This window comes from Colias croceus, chromosome 11, assembly GCF_905220415.1.
Source record: "Colias croceus chromosome 11, ilColCroc2.1".
NCBI lineage: Eukaryota > Metazoa > Arthropoda > Insecta > Lepidoptera > Pieridae > Colias > Colias croceus.
Window position 1 is genome coordinate 10438779 of NC_059547.1, and position 22895 is coordinate 10461673.

Consider the following 22895-nt stretch of genomic DNA (forward strand, 5'->3'; position numbering starts at 1 on the left):
ACTGGCAAATGAATTAATGTTCTGATAGAACTTTTAATTGGTTTATAAAAACGGTTCATATTACCATTTTAATTTGCTAAAGCTAAAGTGATTTTGCTATTTGATTAAAATTTATATTAAAGTTTAAGATACAATTCTTGAAAATATCTTGCGTTCTAGGTAAACCGTTTGAAGATTTCTGGGGACCATCGCAAAAGATGTTGGGAGACATGAAATTCCTAGAGAGCTTGAAAAACTATGATAAAGACAACATTCCACCTGCGATTATGAAGAAAATAAGGGACAAGTCAGTATTGTTAACTCTTTGTAATCTCATGGTTTAATTTTTACTTTTTGTTAATCTTTGGTTATGTGTAAATGTAATTTTGCATTCTGTATGTCAAACTGGCTAAATAAACTAACGATATCATTTTTCTGCATTTACGTAGTTTATCACAATTTATAATAAAGAAACTAAACATCAGTAATGTCATGTGTATTTATGAAAAATTTCGCATGCCAGATACATCCCGGACCGTGAATTTGACCCAGCAGTGATCGCGAAAGTGTCGTCCGCGTGCGAGGGGCTCTGCAAGTGGGTGCGAGCTATGGACGTGTACGATCGAGTCATTAAGGTGATATACACTTTATTGTTATGCATTAGGGTATATTTTTAAAGTGAAACTTTTATCATTTTTTGTTTGTCTGCTATTTTTCAAATTCACTGGTAATAAAAAAATACACTACACAAGTGCTACTTTAAAAAAATAAGTCTGAAATACACTGGTACATATTTATGTAATATTTGATGAAATTCAAAATTTAAGGACACCTTGTTTTATAAAATTTATTTTTTTCCAAAATTTTTTGTCGTTACAATATTATCCTCTTTTTTCAGTGTAAATTTGAAAAAAGCTGAAAATTAAATAAATTTATTTATAATACGTATAATATAAACACGTAAATTTGAAAAGAAAAAAGCCTCCTATCTTCTCCTCCTTCTTATTTCTAGTCGATCTATTACAATCAAACAGACCATCATATCTTTATCAATTTTGAAAATTCACTAATCTTCACATACGTATGTACTTTACAGGTAGTAGCACCAAAGAAAGCGGCGCTAGCTGAAGCTGAATCAGAGCTGCAGATGCAGATGAATACTCTTAACGAGAAGAGAGCACAGCTGCAGGGCGTGCTCGATAAGTTGCAGGTCTGTATACGTATACCATAGTCGTATTGTTAGTTTACTAGTGTCTTTTAGTATTTTGTTCAATTTTATCCTTTATTAGTAAGATCAGACAGATTGTCCAGAAACTTTGAAGTGAAAACTTCTTTAGCGGCGTTGGGTATAAAATCTTAAACTCGCGTCAGGACACATGGCCTGATCGAAAAAGCGTAAGACGGATTTTTTTTAGCCCTGATATGCGTGAGACGGATACCATTCCAAAATATGAAACATGCTGAACGTTAATAATCAAGTTTTCACTTCCGCCGGCACTCCCGGAGTGCAACCCGTCTTTTTTTATCTGTTCATTCTGCTAATAATTGTTAAAATTGTTACTTAATTTCCGGATGTATTGCAATATCTTCCTGTTGTATGTATCTACTATTCTGGTCCAGACATTTGAAATCGGAGGTTATTTCTAGGCATATTTTTGTTAGGTCTTGGTAGACTGTAGGTCATTTAATGATGTACCTATTATTTCTATCAGTTATTACTTTTTCTTATTTGCCTTCTACGGACTACACATCAATAATTTGACTCAAAGCATAACGCAATTTACAAAATGGGCTCTATTTATAAAAGAATTAAACTAAAATTTCACCATCCAGGCGTTAAACGACGAGTTTGCAGAAATGACGCGCAAAAAGAAAGGTCTAGAAGATGAAATAGACCTCTGTTCCACGAAACTGTCTAGAGCTGAACAGCTGATCGGCGGTCTGGGGGGAGAGAAGGCCAGATGGACAGATTTAGCGCTGCAGCTGCAGAACCTGCTGGATAATATTATAGGTTAGTTTTTTTTTAATATAGGGCTACAGGGTGATTTTCCTATGGCAAAGAGATTTTTCACCGGGGAAAAAAATTGTCCTAATCAATCTTTACCCTTCTAATTAACTAGATACATAAACACCATACCAAGAAATCGGTACGATACAACGTAGAAGTAAACATATTAGTAAGTGAAGTAAAAATATTAGTAAGTGTTCCAGATATATTATTTTTGAAGATTCTAATAAGTGAAGTCCCATGTCCCCTAGTGGGGTAAGGGGCAGATGCATTATGCATACATCTGTTTCACTGATCGATTTTCTTTAGGGACAAGTAGGTGATCAGCCTTCTGTGTCCTGCCAGACCGAGACATTTTTTTTTCTTCGTCTCCACCGGGAATCGAACCCAAGACCCCTCGGCTCTACGCTCACGCGTCAACCACTGTACCAAGGAGGCGGTCAGAAGATTCTAATGAACTAAATTAATTCTTGTTTTACTGCAGGTGATGTGCTGTTGTCGGCTGGATTTATTGCATATTTGGGGCCCTACACGGTGAATTACAGGAGGGAGATTGTGCAGATGTGGAATCAGCGGACAATAGATTTAAGTTAGTTTCATTTAGCTCGTGAATATTTTAAAATAGTAACTAAAGAATATAAAATGCGAATGCCGTTGCATCATTTATGTTTCTTTATTTCCCACATAATACGTATACTATTATTTTTCATGAAATATCAATTTAAAACATTTTCCTAGTTCGATACTGCTACTTATTCCCTCACAGATATCGAAACGTTTCTGTCAACTGTTTTGCTATGCCATTTTCTTGCAGATATCCCTTGCTCAGAGACATTCACAATAATATCCACCCTCGGGGAACCAGTTGTGATTCGTGCGTGGAATATTGCCGGTTTGCCTGTGGACGCCTTTTCCATTGAAAATGGCATTATCGTGGAGAAATCTAGACGGTGGCCGCTTATGATTGACCCGCAGGGTAATGTGGCTACTTATATATTACGAACGGTTGGATAGATAGGTAATTGTTATTTTTCGAAAGCTGTGAAAAAAAGGATTAAGTTAATTTCACAATATTTTAGCATAAATTTCTGATACAACAACAACACAACGCTATAAATATTAGTTCAGGATACATCGCCCATTTTTGCAAGTGACTACTATCAAGCTAATTTTCCGTTTGTAGCTTTATTTTGATGAGACGCCCAATAATTTCGTGTACGAAAGTCTCGATTGTGGTAGCTAACAGAGATAACAAGGATAAAAATTTTTGATTTGATGGTTCTCAAATATTTATTACTAACTGATTTTTTTTTGTTCAATCTCAAGATAATTACCTAAATTATTCGAAAAAATATTTGTCCTACAAAATCTATGGTTGATTCAAAGAGTCCCCCTTTCCAAAGTGTATCGATAACGAGGTCATCATAAATGATTACTAACAAGCTGATTTTTTTGTTTTCACTTAATTAATGTTTATATAATTCAACAGACATATTGTCCTACAAATTGCGTAATAAATATTTGAGAACCATCAAATCAAAAAATTTTATCCTTGTTATCTCTGTTAGCTTCCACAATCGAGAGTTTCGTACACGAAATTATTCGGTGTCTCATCGAAATAAAGTTACAAACGGAAAATCAGCTTGATAGTAGTCACTTGCAAAAATGGGCGATGTATCCTGAACTATATAATTTATAATAATAAGGAAAGTAATTCTTAGATCCAATCGCAAGATACATACTTTTTAGTACCAAAAGTAAACGTAATCTTCTGCTGCCTTGGTAACTTCTCTTTACTTCGCTCCCACAGAACAAGCGAACAAATGGGTGAAAAACATGGAGCGCGATAACCAATTAAAAGTGATAAAGCTGACGGACCCGAACTACGTGCGCGTGCTCGAGAACGCAATACAACTGGGCTTGCCCGTCATCCTGGAGAACATCCGGGAACACCTGGACGCTGTGCTCGAGCCCGTGCTGCTCAGGAATATCTTCAGGTAATACTTACAACTAAACAGCAAGTTAATCAAGGGCACAGAATACATAATAGTAGCTAAACGCTACAGAACGGACACTCTCCGCCTCCCGCCAAAATTAAACACTTACCTGACACGATCACGCTATAGATGGCCCGCATTTTTTCGTAAGGACGATACGCAACGAAGATTGACAGCATTAATCAAATTGACTTAAAGTAATTTTGAAAAATTGTCCCTCTGAAATTAATTTATTTTTGATCTCAAATATTTTCTTTTGGACTGTCGTACAGGTCGGGAGGTATCGACTGTTTGAAACTGGGTGACAACATACTGGAATACAGTCACAGTTTTCGATTCTACATTACTACTAGATTGAGCAATCCTCACTACTTACCCGAGATCGCTGTTAAGGTACGTTCAAAATAAGTAAAAGTAACATTTCTATGTTAATATTTAATGATATTTCATTTTTGAAAACGAAATCTGTTTAATTAAAAAAAAAATCTGCAAACTTTGTTTACAGGAGGGTTCTTTGAGCAAGAACATTATTATTCGCTTTGAAATACGCAAAGTGGCCAACAACTCTTTAACATGTTTATTTAACTTAAAGGAACCTAAGCACTAACTTTTAAATAAGATTTTCTCTCCAGAAAAAAAAATAAACCTTTTTTCTTTTTTTTATGAAGAATAAAGTACCGCTTGACCACGATCTCCATATCGAACTCTTAGCGTTTTCCGTGGACCTTTTAAATCTTGTCTTTTCTATTTTATGTTCTGTTTTCTCACCAGGTGACGCTCCTAAACTTCATGATAACCCCGCAAGGTCTCCAAGACCAGCTTCTTGGCATAGTAGTAGCGCAGGACAGACCCGAGCTCGAGCTGAAGAAGAACCAGCTCATCGTGGAAGGGGCTAATAATAAGAGGACCTTGAAGGAGATTGAGGATAAGATATTGGAGGTTTGCTTTGTTGGCTTCAGGGGTATTTGGGTATTGATTGTCGAATATAGATTTTGACCAGTTGTTTATATGTAGATATGTCAATAAACAACTGGTCAAAATCGTGTTTAAAAAAATGTCCTATGCAAAGCCCTGCTTACGCGTTTATCAGGTAGACTTTTATAATGAGTCTCAATAGACTTTAAACATTATTGCCACGAAATAAAGTCTCAATTGCAATGAATGTTTCATTTATATGCCATTTGGACATTTTTGATGGTCTTTCAATAGGCAATTGTGACTAGTTTGTAAACTATCTCACTCAATTTATTTATATCGTTTAAATTTTAATTTGGACACAGTTTTCTTAGTTATTAACTTTATAACAATAATAATTATATTATACTTCTAGGTGTTATCATCCGCCGGCAACATTCTAGAAGACGAATCGGCCAATCAGATCCTCTCCTCTTCCAAAACTCTATCCATAGAGATAGAAGCGAAACAAGCATCTGCTGCTATCACAGAGAAGGAGATAGACGAAGCCCGTCTTCTTTACGTGCCGGTGTCGAAGCATAGCTCTGTGCTGTTCTTCTGTATATCTGATTTGTCCAATATTGATCCTATGTACCAGTATTCGCTCAATTGGTGAGTTGTATTGTATGAGAAGTTTGAATGTGAAGTTTTTTTATAAATTGTATTAACATAAATTAATTCTGATTAAAAAAATCAAATCTCTTACCTGACTTATAAAAGAGAAACACAACATCCTTGAATACAAATAAATCACAATAATGTGACAAAACAAGCACACACAGAGCGACCCACATATAAAACAATTAGAAGGAACCCGATGCTATATTAATTAACGAATATAAACTATAATTATGTTGTACAGGTTCATAAACCTATACAACCAAGCGATACTGAACTCCCCACAAAGCGACATACTGGACGAGCGTCTCGAAGGACTCAACGCGTTCTTCACACGCAGCATCTATGAGAATGTGTGCAGGAGTCTGTTTGAAAAGGATAAGTTGATATTTTCGCTGGTGCTGACTTTGGGCATCTTAAGGGCCAGGGTAAGTTGTTTTTGGTGAAGAATACATAAATATTATGTAGTAATGTAAGTCCAGGCCTTTTAGTTCCTTGACGATATATAAATAGCTACGCCAGTAGCAACCGGAAGGAAGTTAGCGCGGAAAGTTTTTTTTTTATTATTATTAATATCTCAAAAAATTGCTCCTTAAATGCTCCATCAGAATCAGTAATTGCTCCACTTCTATAATTATTAGTTTATTTATAATTAATTTTAAAAAAAATCCAAATACTGAAAACTTGATTTCCCTATAGAATGAAAAATATTCACTTTTCATAAAAAAAATTTTTCCAAAAAAATTGCTCCCGATTTGCTCTATCAATTAGAAAAAAAAATTATTTAATTTTGATAATTTTTACAATAATTAACTGAAAAACTATGTTTGCATAGTAAACTACTGCGCTGTGACGTCATCAATTATTGTCGTTGCGACGCATAAGGGCCATATTTACATGTATCAGCACTGCAGCGATATGTATAGACCTTAATGTTTATGTTTTCTTATTTATATTATTCACTAGATTTCCGCCCGCGGCTTCGCCCGCGTTTTCATAGGAAAACCCGCATAGTTCCCGTTCCCGTGGGATTACCGGGATAAAACCTATCCTATGTGTTAATCCAAGTTACGGTCTATATGTGTGCTAAATTTCATTGTAATCGGTTCAGTAGTATTTGCGTGAATGAGTAACAAACACACACACATCCTCACAAACTTTCGCATTTATTATATTACTAGCGGTCCGCTTCGGCTTCGCCCGTGGTACATATTTCGCAATAAAAGGTAGCCTATGTTCTTTCTCAGGGTCTAAAGATTGTCTGTGCCAAATTTCATCAAAATCGGTATAGTAGTTTATGCGTGAAAACCATACATACATACATACAAACCTTTCCTCTTTATAATATTAGTATAGAAGTATAGATTAGTAGGATGGTATTACTTAAAAGGTTATTAATTATTATCATGTAATTATTTGGTTCTGATCACAGATCACAGAAACTAAAGGGTTCTGATGATAAGAATAACAAGAAATAATTATAATTTTTGTTTTATTGAGTCTTCAAGTTAGGATTGCAGGTTCGTATGATAATAATTTTTGTATACCATCGTATATATTACATATAACATAATATGGAGACATTTCATCACGTCCACAACAATATCAAGGTTAGTAATAAATATTTCTACTATCAATTATCATCAAAGTATTAAATCGGTAATAAGTATTTTTATAATTGAATTTGAATTTCTGTTTACTATAAGAAAAATTAATAGGCACTTTTTATTTTAGGGTGTGAAGGGATTCAGTCAAGGAGTTTTAAATTATTGAAGAGTGGTAATTATTTAGAAGTAGGGTTCGCGAAAAAATTGAGCCCTACTTTTATATAATCACCTGAAAATTTTTCACTAGAGTATAAATAATAAAATATGTGCTAATTATAAAGAATTTTATTTTTGACAAAAGGTTTTACATACAAGACATAACTGCGTTAAAAACAACCGACTTCAAACTTGCACTTGCAACATTTACAAATACAGACAAAAATGCTCATAAAATAAAATACTGGGCCTATCCTAATAAAATTTTTATGGGACCAATTCGACACCATCCCGCATCGAACAAAAAAAGAATCACGTAAATGATTTATTAAATAATTCACAAAACACGAAGCTTGAATTTGATATTTTTGGCTTTATAAATATAAATTTATAAATATAAAGAATATAAACATTCGATCACGAAATTATGCGGGTTCGAGTCCCGCCTCGTGATCGAATTTTTTCTATTCTTTATAAATTTATAAAACACGAAGATTTTAAAAATGTAACCAATGAACACAATCAATATTAGATTAATTGTAATGGTGTATAAAAAGTATTATGTCCTATGGAATTCTACTATGGGGCAGGGCAGCAGATATAGAAACTATATTTATCTTACAGAAAAGAGCCATTCGCTCTATATATTATAATTTACGTGCTCGGGACTCGCTAAGAGATCTCTTTAAGAATACTGGTATCCTTACTGTACCATCACAGTATATATTTAATAATATTTTGCATGTACACAAAAACGCCGAGAGTAGGAGATAAACACTGTTATGGCACAAGGAACAGAAATAAAATTGAAATGCCATTTTACCGGTTAGCCAAAGTTAAAAATTCATTTATGGGTCTAGGTACGTCTAGGTCTATACGCTTTTACAACAGAATTCCACATTGTATTAAAGAGTTTGGTAGTGCTAAATTCAGGTAAAACTCATGTAAAAAATATATTAGTTCAGAGAGCCTATTATAGCAGATGAAAATGATATATTATGAAGTTAGATATAAGTTACAGATTATGTAATATTGACATGATTTTAAAAGAGCAACTATTTAATATGATTAATTACCTTAAAATGACATTAATAATGCTGGGAATAATAATATTATTATTTAATACTTAGTACTTCCCATAAGTTGCTATTAATTATACTCTAAGAATGTCTAGGCGCCATATTTTAATTATTGAGTTTTCATCTAGCAAAATTTCAAGGAACAGATATTATTATGTACCTATTTAAATCATTCTTATTATAGGTATTTTTATAAACATTTCCCTACCCATCCCTAAACTCGTACGTTTATTCGTATTATTAAAACTTCAAGTAATTATCAATTAATTTGTGTTTCAGTCGTTTGTTTCATCTTTCGGTGTCAAGTTGCTATCGTTTGCGTTAGCGGGAACTACCTATGCGGGTTTTCCTTTGAAAACGCGGGCGAAGCCGCGGGCGGAAATCTAGTGAATAATATAAATAAGAAAACATAAACATTAAGGTCTATACATATCGCTGCAGTGCTGATACATGTAATTATGGCCCTTATGCGTCGCAACGACAATAATTGATGACGTCACAGCGCAGTAGTTTACTATGCAAACATAGTTTTTCAGTTAATTATTGTAAAAATTATCAAAATTAAATAATTTTTTTTTCTAATTGATAGAGCAAATCGGGAGCAATTTTTTTGGAAAAATTTTTTTTATGAAAAGTGAATATTTTTCATTCTATAGGGAAATCAAGTTTTCAGTATTTGGATTTTTTTAAAAATTAATTATAAATAAACTAATAATTATAGAAGTGGAGCAATTACTGATTCTGATGGAGCATTTAAGGAGCAATTTTTTTGCAAAAAAATTTTTTATGAAAAAAGAATATTTTTCATTCTATAGGGAAATCAAGTTTTCAGTATTTGGATTTTTTTAAAAATTAATTATAAATAAACTAGTAATTATAGAAGTGGAGCAATTACTGATTCTGATGGAGCATTTAAGGAGCAATTTTTTGAGATATTAATAATTAAAAAAAAAAAACTTTCCGCGCTAACTTCCTTCCGGTCCAGTAGCATCGGTCTGTTTAAAACAAATATTCATTTACAAATTTCTACTAGCTACCAAAAATTACCAGATTTGATTTAAAACAAAAATGTTATGGAATATATTATATTAATATATTCCATAACATTTTTGTTAATATATGTAATATATTAATGAAATTGAAGTAAAATTGAAGAAAAATTTGTAATTGGAAAGAAAAAAATTGTATTCTTGAATGCTTTGGAAAACAAAAAGTCCCTCGTTGGAATAAAAAAAAATGTTTCACAATGTTTGACTTATTAGCTTGTTGTTTATAGAACGAGTTGGTAGTCTTTTTTTTCAGTTGCTATTTGTACCGTGACTGATTTTTTTATGTAATATTTCAGGGTGAAATAGATGATGATCTAGTGTCGTTCCTGCTAACTGGTGGTGTTGCGCTGGAGAACCCGCACGAGAACCCCGCGCCCGCCTGGCTCTCCGACAAGGCGTGGTCGGAGATCGTGCGCTGCTCTAACCTCAACGGGTGGGTTTGCTCTATGTAGAGTACAAGTTGTAGAGTATAAAGTGTAGAGCACTACGTGTAGATCGTGTCATATAGAAAAAAACGTGTAAAAGAAAACATGTAAACAAAACAAAACAAGATAACTATAGTAGAGCCATTTTAATAGGCAACATTTGACAGTTCAACATAATTCAACAACGTAACCTAGTAACGACGACATAGGATAACATGATACATATTTCGTTTTGTTAGAACTGCACATTTGCTTTATTTTTTTCAATTACGATTACATATTTATAATAATAATGACCGATACAAGTAATTTTAAGATTTCATTTTACTGATAAACCATCCTAAACATAATAAACAATTTCTGAATTGAAGAACTGACGTCGCTACAATTTTGTGTCAATAAACCTTTTTTCTTGTTAAATACTAGAGAAGTTACTCTAAAAATCGAAATCTGACATCTAGAATCGAATGCATTGATTACTTGTGAACAAAAATTATCATAAATTAATAAATTCGATTGACAAATGTTTCAAATTCGTATCGATTAATACACTTTAATCGATGTTTTTAAGCAGGTTACCTCTCTTCGAAGATAAAATTGATAGACGTCAAATGTTGCCTATTAAATTGGCTCGACTATAATCAACCTCTATAAACATCCATTAAATATCTTTTATGTAGTTTATTTATTTATTTATTTATTTATTTATGTACAGGTACCTTACAGCTAATCTTACACTAGATATAACATTAACATTTCAATACGCCAATTAAAAGGTACACCAATAACAATCATAATACTGTGAGTGAGCAAAGTAAAGAAAGATAATAATATTAACGATTACAAACCCTATATTATATCTATAATTATAGCTAAATAAAAAGGTAACAATTGGTAACAATATATGAGTACAAGTGTGAGTGAAAGTGTGTGTGTGTGAGTGTGTGCGTGTTGTTTGTTATTTTCTTTACAATTTTTGGTCAATAAGCTGCAGTATTACTTTTTTAAACTTAGAGCGAGATAATTGAAAGGGATCTGCAAAGGAGAATTTATTATTATAATTATTCGGAATTCTCAGAAAGGGTGAATGTTTGAGATAATTGGTAGAGGTTGCTGGCACACTAAAGAGAGGCGTATGACGAGTACGTTGTGATGGCACACGATATTGTAAGTATTCTAAAGCAACAGGAAAATCAAAGTTATTATTGACAATATCATACAATAACATAAGGTCGATTACGTCTCTACGATCCTCCAAGGTATTGATTTTATAGTAAGAGCAAGCTTGTGAATAGGTTAAATCATATTGTTTATTTTTATATTTCATTCTATTCACAAATAATTTTTGAAGCTTTTCCAATTTAGTTATATGACATTTATAACTTGGACGCCAAATGACGCTGGCGAACTCTAGAATACTACGTACATACGCGTAGTACAAAACTTTCAAACATGCCGAATCATCAAAGGGTTCCGCCTGCCTCAAAACAAATCCTAAATTTTTATAGGCTTTTTGAGATATTAATTCAATGTGCATGCGGTAACTAAGCTTGTCATCGAGGATCACACCTAGGTCCCTTACTGACGTAACGGATGGAATAATTTCGTTGCTAATTTTATAGTCAAAACATATAATTTTATTGGCCTTATTTCGAGAAAAAGTTATTTTTTGGCATTTATTTGTGTTAACTGATATTTTGTTTAATTTATAATAATTGGTAAGCCTATTAAGATCGTCCTGAAGCAAGAGGCAGTCCTGAGGGGTTGAGATTTTTCTAAAAATTTTCTTGTCATCTGCATAAAGCAGAAAATTTGAATTTTTAAAACAAGTATCGATATCAAATAAATAAATATTGTACAATAAGGGACCGAGGTGCGAGCCTTGGGGGACTCCGGAAGTAACATCAACAAAGTCAGATCTATAGCCTCCCAAGATAACAGACTGACTACGATTTCGAATGTACGACTCTAACCACCTAAGGAGATTCCCTCTGATGCCAACCGCGTATAGCTTGCGAATTAATATATTATAACTGACTCTATCGAACGCCTTCTCAAAATCCGTATAAAGCACGTCCACCTGCACACCTTCATTCATGCTACGATTCACAAATTGTGTTAACTCTAATAAATTCGTTGTGACATTACGTGACTTAACAAAACCATGTTGGTTGGAAGGGATGCAATTAATCGTTGAGCTATATAGGTGTTTATGTACAATTTTTTCTAACATTTTCGCAAATATGTTAAGTAAAGATATACCTCTATAATTCGTTATTTCATTTTTAGATTCTTTTTTGTGTATAGGTATGATTATAGCTTCCTTCCAGCATTTAGGAAAGACTCCTTCGTTTAAAGAACGCTGGAAGAGTAAACGTAAGGGTATAATTAAACTAGACTGACATTTTTTAACAAAAAATGCAGGTATTCCATCAGACCCGGCACCCTTCTGACCATCAAGCTCTCTAAATAATGCTTTTATTTCCTTGTCAGTAATCAAGATAGAACATATACAGTCGGCCAGGTTTGACTCAACAATAGGATTCACAAGATCAGAAGAAACGTCTGATCGAAAAACAGATTGAAAGAAATCGCTAAATGCCGAGCACATATCTTTTCCCGAAGTTAACATATGTCCACGATAAGACATACAACATGGATAGCTAGAATTCATACGTTTGTTATTGATATAAGTCCAAAATTCCTTAGGAGAAGATTTAATAGAATTTTGACATCGTAAGAGATAATTTGAGTGTGCTTCTACTTTTAATTCTTTTACTCTAGCTCTGAGTAGTGAAAAGGTTGAATAATCGATAGGATTCTTGTATTTTTTCCATTTAGAGTGAAATTTAAATTTTTCTTTTATGATATTTATCAAAGCCGGAGTGTACCATTTAGGATAACGCCGACGCGAAGAAATACGAACTGAAGGCACATATCTATCTATTAATGAGCTTATAATAGCATAAAAACTACTGGTAGCATCATCAACTGAGCCAGAATTTAAAATTTCATCCCAGTTAAATTTCCTTAATTCTAAGTTGATAGCATCGTAATCCGCTTTAAAAAACTTTTTTATTCTACCAAACTGCGGTCGTAGCTGCTTATTATTGATGTCGTAAATTGTAATGAATAGTGGACTATGAAATCTATCCATGTTGATTAAGAAGTTAGAGGTAATGTCCTGACAGTTAATACTTAAATTAGAAAAAACTAGATCTAAAATATTTCCACAAAAGTTTGGTGTATGGTTAAACTGACCCATACCCATTAAATTAGTTAGATTTAAAAAACCCAAAGTGGCTTCTAAAAGATCTGGATTGCAATAATTGTTAATGCTATAGTTAAATTTATCCACCCAAGAAATAAAGGGTAAATTAAAATCACCAATAACTAAATAATTATTATTGGGGTAATTGTCATAAATTGAAAGCAACGTAGAACTGAGAGATCTTAAGAGATTAGGCAGATCTGACGAAGGAGGCAGGTAAGCGGCAATAATGTGAAGATCCACCTTACCCTCAAACATCTCACCCGACATTGAGAGCCATAAACTTTCTACATTACCACACTGAACATTTTGAGTGATGAGAGCATTGTAATTTTTTTTAATGCAGATCAATACGCCACCGCCTTTCCTATTGTGTTTTCTATCGCATCTAAAAACCTCGTAGCGGGAATCGCAAATTTCCGAGTCTAAAATACCGTCACATAACCAACTTTCTGTGATAATAATTAAATCATAATTGTTCAACAAAATGTTTCTGTGCAACTCCGGTAATTTAGTACGTAAACCGCGAGCGTTTTGATAATAAATAATTATATCCTTATTTCTGGAAGCCATTGAAATATAATGAAATAAACAAAATAATAAACGATCCTAATAAATGCAACAATAAGAATAACAATATGATAAATTAAAACTTTAATTACAATAGAAACAAATAACTCGGTAATGCGAAACATATTGATTACTAATACGGCTTTTATTATACTATACGAATTAAAACTAATCAAATATTCGCGACAAAGAAATGCAAGATCGTTACAAAAAATATCAAAATTCTCGCGGGCAGTTCTAAAAAATGTCGTCAAGGTCAATGTCCATTGCGCACGAACAGAGTAAATCAGGGGAGAGGAACCTTTTAAAGATCGTAAGTAAACATGGTTATGCAAAATTATGTAGTTACGAATAATTGATAATTGATCGAACAACACTTTAATATTAAGAACTTGAGTAAAATTAGGTCGATAAGATAAATATGAATGAGATTTATGATTAGTTTTTAAGTGTAAATATAAGTTTGGATTTGTATAAATCTGTGAATATGTGTAATATGGGGTAAGTTTTAACTTGTAAATTGTAAACAATAACAAATAGAAAATTTCTACAATTTTGTATATAAAATTATTTAGAAATCTACTAGATAAATAAATGTAATTATATGTATGATTAAATTTTATGTGTAAATAAGAGAGTGGGTTTGTGTTAAGTTGTGAATATGTGTTATATAGGGTAAGTTTTAAAATGAGAATTTTAAACATAAACAAACAGAAATTTTCTACAATTTGGAATCTAAAAAATTTTTTAAATCCTCTTCGGAAGATATAACTTTGGCTGGAGTCTTCTCGTTTGCGCGTATGTATATGGTACAGTTTTTAATCCATACGAACTTGATATTCCTCTCCTTGGCACGTTTCTTACATGTATTTAATAAAATTTTATTTGCCACGGTGAGGTGTTCGTTTAGTTGTTTAATATTTTTGTTAAAATTTCGTATCATATTCATATATCATTAAGAATAGTAAGTAATTGATTTTTAATAATGAAAAAATATTTGTCAAGTGGTCTGGTAATCTGGTAGTAATAAACGATTATAATTAGACCAGTATTGAGTAGGTACAATTTTATTATACGCAAGATATTGCGTAATTGAAGATAAATATTGGATAGTCGTAATATAAAAAAAATAGGTCTATGAATAGATTAAATATGTCATGTCATCTTGTTGATAATTTGGCGCAGCTCACATGTGGGTAGCGTGGCCGAGCGGTCTAAGGCGCTGGTTTAAGGCACCAGTCTCTTCGGAGGCGTGGGTTCGAATCCCACCGCTGCCATATAATCTTTTTTTAATTTTTTTTTAACAATAAATTGTTTATTACATTTTGTGTATGGATCTCATTAGTGCAGGATTTGATGATTTTGATTTGTAAAAATTTTATGATAATGGTGTTTTTATTACGATTTCTAAGAAGTGCTATCTCGAAGCATTAAATTAAAGTACATTTAGAACAGTTTACTATTTTATAAACAGAGTATACGTAAATACATTTGTTACCATTTGAGACATATTACAATTATTCTAATATTCTAATAATTCGTTAAAACTTAAAAAATGTGCTTATTATTTATAGGTTGCGCGGTTTCAAAGAGAGCTTTGAAGCCAATATATCAAGTTGGAAAGAGTTCTACGATCTGTCGGCGCCGCATGAAGCCGCTTTTCCGCACCCGTATGAAGAGATACGCGGCATTCCTAAGCTCATTATATTAAGGTTTGTATATTTTTTAATGACAATTAAATATTTAGCATTTACTTTATTGCATGTGGACGTGTCAGAAATGGGAATTTAGTGTAAATTTTTCCGTTTTCTCGTGAAGTCTTGTCAGATGTCAGAGCTTTATTCTTCAGTTAATTTATTCTTTAAAAAGGGGGTTGTATTCTTTAGAATTAAATTTTATAATTACAATATCACAAAAATAAATATAATAAATATATAAAAATAATGAGATTAAACAAGTAATAACTAGAAATATGTTTTGTTTTAGTAGTAGATAGTTCATAACTGGGATTCCACATACACACATACAGTATATATAATATATATAGATTTTATATACGACTCTTATTTCCAGATGCATCCGACCAGACAAGTTGATCCCTCTAGTCCAACAATACGTAGTGGAGGAAATGGGTCGGCCATACATCGAACCGCCCCCCTTCGACCTAGAGAAGTCATACAACGACAGCAACTGCTGCTCCCCGCTGATCTTCATCCTGTCTCCAGGGTCTGACCCCATGTCGGGGCTGGTCAAGTTCTCCATGGAGAGGAAGGTGGTCAGCTTCGAGACGATTTCGCTGGGGCAGGGACAGGTAATTTAGGGGCAATTTTGGGGTAATTAGGGGCACTGTACTCGCAATCATGCTCAAAAATTGGCCGAAACAAAACTCTGCCTACGCGTCTATTAGGCAGAGTTTTCTTGACTTTGAACATTACTGCCACAAAATAATGTGTTAATTTTAAATGAATATTTCATTGTTTGTTTGTATTTCTTTTATATCATAACACAGTGTTTTTTTTTGGTCATTTTTGTGTTTAGAGTCAGTTAGGAGGCAAAAGAGTTGGTAGCTACTGTTTATCGTGATAAAAGATTGGATTGAACGAAGCCGGTGGTGAAAAGCTTATATTAATATTGTTCAGGGTCCAATAGCAGCGAACATGATTAGCCAAGCGATCGTGACGGGCGGCTGGGTGGTGCTGCAGAACTGCCACGTGATGGACTCGTGGATGGGCGAGCTGGAGAGGATCTGTGCTGAAGTTATTGTGCCGCAGACAACACACAAGGAGTTCCGGTGTTGGCTGACGTCATATCCCAGTCGAGCCTTTCCGGTCACTGTGCTACAGAATGGTGAGAGTTATATTTACTACTAGTTGTGCTCCACGGTTTTACCTGCATTGCTTCGCTCCTGTTGGTCTTAGCGTGATCATATATCGCCTATAGCCTTCCTCGATAAATGGGCTATCTAACACCGAAAGAATTCTTCATATCAGACCAGTAGCTCCTGAGATTAGCGCGTTCAAACAAACAAACAAACTTTATAATAATTATATAGATATATGAGGGAGAGAAAGCTTATTAGACAGAAGTAGAGTGATAGATAAATATGGTAAGGTAGAGATAACAAGAGATGCTGGAGAGGATCATCGTGCCGGCGTTGGCTGACCGTCATAGCACTAAGCCAAGCCTTTCCGGTTACTGTGCTTCAGAATGGTGAGTTTAGGAGAGTAAATGACAGACATAGTGTGGAAAAAGCGTAATTTATTTGAATTTATTTATGTAATGAATTGCAGTTTGTTTAAGTTTATATATTTTAAAATCATCTACGTAAATTTTAACATTACATTTTTGTCTGTTAGGTAGAACATTCACAAATAAAATAAAAAAACAAAGGTCCCAAATAAGATCCTTGGGGAACTCCCGCTGAAATCGAATTTTTCCTAGAAATTTATCCTCGAATCTTAACAAGTTGAGTACGATTTTGGAGATATTACGTATTCCATTGATATATTGACCTGTGGATCCCTATTGCAGATAAATTTCTAAGCGAAATTGCATGATCCAATAAATCAAATGCCTTGCTAAAATCTGTGTATAAAAGTATTGCCTTTATGGAAAATTATATAGATGGAACGATTTGGAATAACATAGATTACATTTCGCGCGTACTTCACAGAGTAAGTATAACATTTTTCACCAAATGTTCAGGCGTGAAGATGACGAACGAAGCGCCAAAGGGGCTGAAGAACAACATCTACCGCTCGTACATCTCGGACCCGATCTGCGACGCGGAGTTCTACATCTCGTGCCCGCGCACGGAGCAATGGCGGCGGCTGCTGTACGCGCTGTGCTTCTTCCACGCGCTCGTGCAGGAGCGCCGCGCCTTCGGCCCGCTCGGCTGGAACATACAGTACGAGTTCAACGAGAGCGACCTGCGCATCTGCATCATGCAGCTGCAGGTGTGTGTGTGTTACTCATAAAACAGTTTCATCATCGTCACCAGCCCATATACATTGCCAATGCTGAGGCACGAGCCTCTTATGAGGGGACAGGCCATAATCCACCACGCTGGCCAAGTGCGGGTTGGCGGATGACACATATCGTCGAACTATTGATTCTTCGACATGTCGGTTTCTTTACGATGTTTTCCTTCACCGTAAATTGAAAAATTTTTTTTCTGCGCGCTCGCCTGGTCTCGAACCTCGGACTTATCGATTCCAAGTCCGAGATCTCGGTAAAAGAGTGTAGTTTCAGATAATAACTGAAGTCCTTATACATGTGCGCGATTTTTCATATCTTGATCATCTAACAATCCATTTTTTTTTGTTTCCATTACATTTAATACATGCAAACCTACTTGAACACCAAATAATAAGTGCCACTATAAAGCAACCCATCCACAGATGTTTCTCACGGAGTACGCAGAGACCCCGCTAGAGGCGCTCAACTACCTGGCGGGCGAGTGCAACTACGGCGGTCGCGTTACAGATGACAAGGACAGAAGACTCATTATGTCGCTGCTCTCAACTTTTTATAATGCGGAAGTCACTGGTGATCCGGAGTAAGTTATACATTCGTTAGGAAAGTAGAGACAGACAGAGGATAATTTCTAGCACACACATTTTTACAAAATTGAGTTCAAACACATTTATACTTTGCTTTTATTTAAATCACAGTATGTATAAGGCAAAATAATCCTAAGTTCAGTTAATATGCGAACTTCATTCTTGCCTATTTTTCTGTGTAATAAATGCAATTTAAATGCTTGCCATACAACTTGAAAATTATCCCTATACCTTTGTCCTTTACATAAAGATCTACTCTAGCAATTGATCTACTTGCCACTCGAAAACCACCCTTACTCCCACTTCAATAAGACTCATTCCAGCTACTCGTTCTCCCCGAGCGGCGACTACCGCATGCCGGCGAGTATGGAGTACAACAGTGTACTCGAGCACATCAGAGCGCTGCCGATGATCGCTAAACCAGAAGTGTTTGGGTTGCACGAGAATGCGGATATCACTAAGGATAATAAGGAGACGGCTGCGGTAAGTTATTTTGTGTTTTTAAGTGAATCTTCTTTAGGTACGTTGTGAGAAAATTTCCAATACCGTCACATCACGTCACGGTCACATCACGGAGTAAGTCGACAGTTTTGTTATATTTGCGTCTTGCCAAAGAAGTTTCACTATTGACACGTGTGTTCGGCACATACATTAACCAAGCCAACCGGTCAGTCAAATTGTTGTTGGTTGTCTTTGTGCTACTTTTTGTTGTTGTTTTCAGCTTCTCTTCGGCTGCCTGCTCACCCAGACCTCCATAACCTCGAGCGGTGGTGGTGGTGAGGGTGGTGAGGGTGGTGGTGTGGTGGAGCTGACGCGCGACATGCGAGCCCGCCTGCCGCCGCCCTACGACGTGCCGGCCGTCGCCGCGAGATACCCCGTGCAGTACTATAACAGCATGAACACCGTGCTCAAACAGGTGCTAAACGATCTGGCTCGAAGGATCATTACTGTCAGCCTATATTCATTTCCGCTACAGAAAACAAAAATTCCTTTACAATTTTTTTTAGGTCCATTTTAGTTTATCCACCATAAAGACCAAGTGCAGAATCGAAAATACGTTGAATTGTACTTTTTTTTCTTGCAGTATTTTTTTCACTGGTTTCAGAACCACATTAGTTTTTAATAGTTATAAGTTAATACATATGTATTTCAAATTGATATACAACTAATAAACTGTTACTTGTACATCCGGCTCGAAGGAGCACTTTCTTCCCTTAATCAATCACCTCTCTTTTTAAGCACTTAGTTTCACTAGAAATTCATAAAACCAATTCGTCTTCCAGGAGCTAATCCGCTACAACCGTCTAGTAAACGTAGTGGCTCGTACCCTTCAAGGCGTGTACTTAGCAGCCCAGGGTCTGGCCATCATGAGCGCGGAGCTGGAGGAGTGCAACAACGCCTTCGTGAAGGGCATCGTGCCTGGAGCTTGGATGTCCAAGTCTTATCCGTCTATGAAACCATTGGGATCGTATGTTGCGGATTTGTTGGCAAGGTGGGTATTTAAACAAAAAAAGTAACAGAGAAAGCATTTATTTCAACACGCTCAAAAATAACATTATAAAAAAATGTGTGCGTGTCCTAGTGTACACACGTAAGAAGTGAAACTTCTTTATGACCTTATTTTTAAAAATAATTTACTATATGCAACTTTACAGAAATACGTCAAATCACGCGTGGTAGGGATAAGAACAAGATGGCGCGTAACGAAAAAATGTTACAATAATTTTTTTTCCAACCCCGATAAAGAAGTTTCACTTCAATAATAAAAACATTAATTAATTTGTCGTAGCGTGCGCAAAAATAGGATGCCACTCAGGACTGTACTCTTGGTAATAAGCTTATTTCCAGCTTTCTGTCCGCATGGTCAAAGGTGATATCCATAGGATTGAGATGGTACGCCGCGGTTAATATATGCTCTTAACTTTGCCACTGTGTCGAGTCACAAAAATTATATAATAAATTCGCTCCGTTTCCACCTGAAAGAAAGACAAATAATAAACAAATAGAGACACTTTCACTAAATTATGCCACTAGTATCTATTTTTATGTTTAAATGTTTCAAGAGAAGGAGTATTTCACAAGCTTTTGGCCAGACAAAATGTCCAATATAATAAGGACGAAAGTTTGCCATTTAATAAACTTCTTTTTCACAGACTAAAGTTTCTCCAAGACTGGATAGACGAAGGTCCTCCAGTGGTCTTCTGGATATCCGGGTTCTACTTCACGCAGTCGTTCCTCACGGGCGTGCTGCAGAACTACTCGAGACACAACAGAATACCGATAGACCAGGTGCACTTTGAGTTCACCATCACCAGCATGGAGGCGGAGTGTGAAGAGGAGCCGACATTTGGGGTTTATTGTAAGGTTGGTAGTTTTTGGTCTTAATGTGGGGAAAGATTGTAATTTTGTTGACAATGTGTTCTAGGGTTCATTGTTTGGTAAAAAATAATAATAATCTATGTTGTGTCGTAATCAGCTAACTATATATATTTTATTGAAAATCGATGCCATAAAAAAGAATAATGCAGAAAAAATAGAGTACCTATTCATTGTAAAAAAAATAAAATAATGCAAGACATACTGGAATACCTATTAATTATAAAAACTTACATTTTTTTTTAAATATGCAGATCATCTCAGTTAATTAATTATTAAACATTTGCATGGTAATAATAATTAGGCATACGGTATAACCATTATTTTTAATAATTACAAGCAAACATATCAAATGGACAAAAAGGATCAGGAACACAGTATGTTTGTATGGGTAAGTTTGGTAGTGTGTGTGTGTGTGTATGTGTGTGTTTGCTTCTATTGCTTTGTTTTATTCAGATTTTTTGTTCGAGTTGAAATAAAATTGATTTTTTTTGTAAACTTATTTTCAGCCATATAGTGTGTGTTTTTATGGAACGCACTTATCTGTGTAACTATTAGTCTATAGTCTATTTCTTTATGATCAGAGGACCAAAAAAAAAAATCCATGACAGACCAATAATATAAAATAAAAAGGTGAATGCTCTAACATGTGATTTTATGTTCACAGGGTCTCTTCCTAGAAGGTGCAAGATGGAATCGCGAGACGATGCAGCTAGACGAGTCTTACCCGAAAATATTATTTGACACAATACCCATTATTTGGTTCCAACCAGCCTTAATTGTTGACTTTAACCCCCCTCCCTCCTACTTCTGCCCTATATACAAGACAAGTGAACGAAAGGGGGTGCTCGCTACAACAGGACATTCCAGTAATTTTGTTATGTATATCACGCTAAGGTCGGATATACCACAGAAGCATTGGATCAATAGAGGCGTCGCTAGTTTGACGCAATTGGATGATTAATTAGGTTTTTAATTGTAATTCCTGTGATATGTTGCTAGGCTAATAAATGTTTTATGTGATTTTTGTGTTTTTATTTATAATACACTCCTCCTATTTAACATAATATAATATAGTATAGTATTCAGATATAAAGGGACCATGAAGCCCTAAATTTACTCGAATTTTTAAATATTATATCAGGCGAGGTATAAAAATCTGATAACTGACGATTTGCTAATCAAAGGTCTAAACATGTAGGTTATACAGTTATTTTCGTACACTTTAGCCAGTCACGATAAGACGGATTGCCTCTCTGAATTCTTAATATTAATTCGGAATCTGAATTAAGTAAGGACATAAATGCATACAGTCTCGCTTTATCCTATACATAGTCAGATTTTTTTTTCTGACAGTCTGACGAGAATTCTTAATTTTTCTGCTAGCTTTTCATACATTTCTATACAATACAACGATGAACAAACGGAAATTATTTCTTTACACAGGAATTAAATGGAATGAATGGTGAAATGAATGGTCTTGTGCTGCTGAATTGGTAGCGGAAGCGAGTTTTTTAACCTAATTTTATTAGCTTAACTTGTAACCATTGCAAGCAAGTAATATAGCTTGTAACTGATGCCTAAACTCTAGATTTGGACCCATTTTAAACGGATACATTTAACTAATCCATACTTTGTACACTTATCAAGGATCGTTGTCAAGTTTTTTTTAACTTAGATATTAATTGATACTGTACTGTCTGTTTGAACTTTGAACTGTCTGATTCTGAATTAAATAATAATGACTGCATCCCGCGGTTTCATCCGCGTAAATAATTTTTTTCTTTTAATCCTTACGTTCCTGTACCTTCGTATCAGTATAAAAAAAGAACCGTCCAGTGAATGTCGGACTCGCGCACCGAGGGCTCTGAAGTCTGAACAAAGATATTATTTTTTTATCAACTATGTTGTAACTTTAAAATGTTTGTTTTAAGCAATTATCTATAACCTTATATCTTCCCTTGTTTTTAAGCAAATTCCCGTAAGTACTTTCAAGTCACTGTGTTCATGGGAAGTACCCTGTAGGAGCCTGTAGGTTTTTATTCCCTATTTGCATAGAATACTAACTAGTAGCTCTATTTTGCAAGGGAAAGTTGCGAGTTTCAGAATATGCGGCTAAAATAATTGCTATTAATAGTCCGGAGTTTTTGATGTGAACATAAGTTTTTGCATGTAGACGTTCATGAGTAAAGGTTCATAAGTAACAACTCACAAGTTAAAAATTATTATAATAGAAAAAATGAA

At 34.6% G+C, this 22895-nt stretch overlaps 1 protein-coding gene and 1 non-coding gene across 2 annotated transcripts in view; both read left to right on the plus strand.

Moving 5' to 3' along the window:
- Positions 1 to 21646, plus strand: part of LOC123695697 (dynein axonemal heavy chain 3) — a 57430-nt gene extending 35784 nt beyond the window's left edge. Inside the window, exons 50-71 of the mRNA XM_045641604.1 lie at positions 160 to 286; positions 503 to 614; positions 1076 to 1189; positions 1813 to 1990; positions 2472 to 2576; positions 2802 to 2963; positions 3798 to 3984; positions 4257 to 4377; positions 4756 to 4923; positions 5315 to 5550; positions 5801 to 5984; positions 9744 to 9880; positions 15288 to 15425; positions 15787 to 16024; positions 16353 to 16560; positions 17419 to 17669; positions 18114 to 18271; positions 18599 to 18758; positions 18997 to 19191; positions 19559 to 19767; positions 20429 to 20639; positions 21319 to 21646. Coding sequence (XP_045497560.1) covers positions 160 to 286; positions 503 to 614; positions 1076 to 1189; positions 1813 to 1990; positions 2472 to 2576; positions 2802 to 2963; positions 3798 to 3984; positions 4257 to 4377; positions 4756 to 4923; positions 5315 to 5550; positions 5801 to 5984; positions 9744 to 9880; positions 15288 to 15425; positions 15787 to 16024; positions 16353 to 16560; positions 17419 to 17669; positions 18114 to 18271; positions 18599 to 18758; positions 18997 to 19191; positions 19559 to 19767; positions 20429 to 20639; positions 21319 to 21615 — 3896 coding nt within the window. The 3' untranslated portion in view covers positions 21616 to 21646. The remainder of the gene's footprint in view (positions 1 to 159; positions 287 to 502; positions 615 to 1075; positions 1190 to 1812; positions 1991 to 2471; positions 2577 to 2801; positions 2964 to 3797; positions 3985 to 4256; positions 4378 to 4755; positions 4924 to 5314; positions 5551 to 5800; positions 5985 to 9743; positions 9881 to 15287; positions 15426 to 15786; positions 16025 to 16352; positions 16561 to 17418; positions 17670 to 18113; positions 18272 to 18598; positions 18759 to 18996; positions 19192 to 19558; positions 19768 to 20428; positions 20640 to 21318) is intronic.
- Trnal-aag lies at positions 14909 to 14990 on the plus strand. The gene has a single exon. It is a non-coding gene; the product is annotated as a tRNA-Leu (tRNA).
- Positions 21647 to 22895: the final 1249 nt, after the last annotated feature.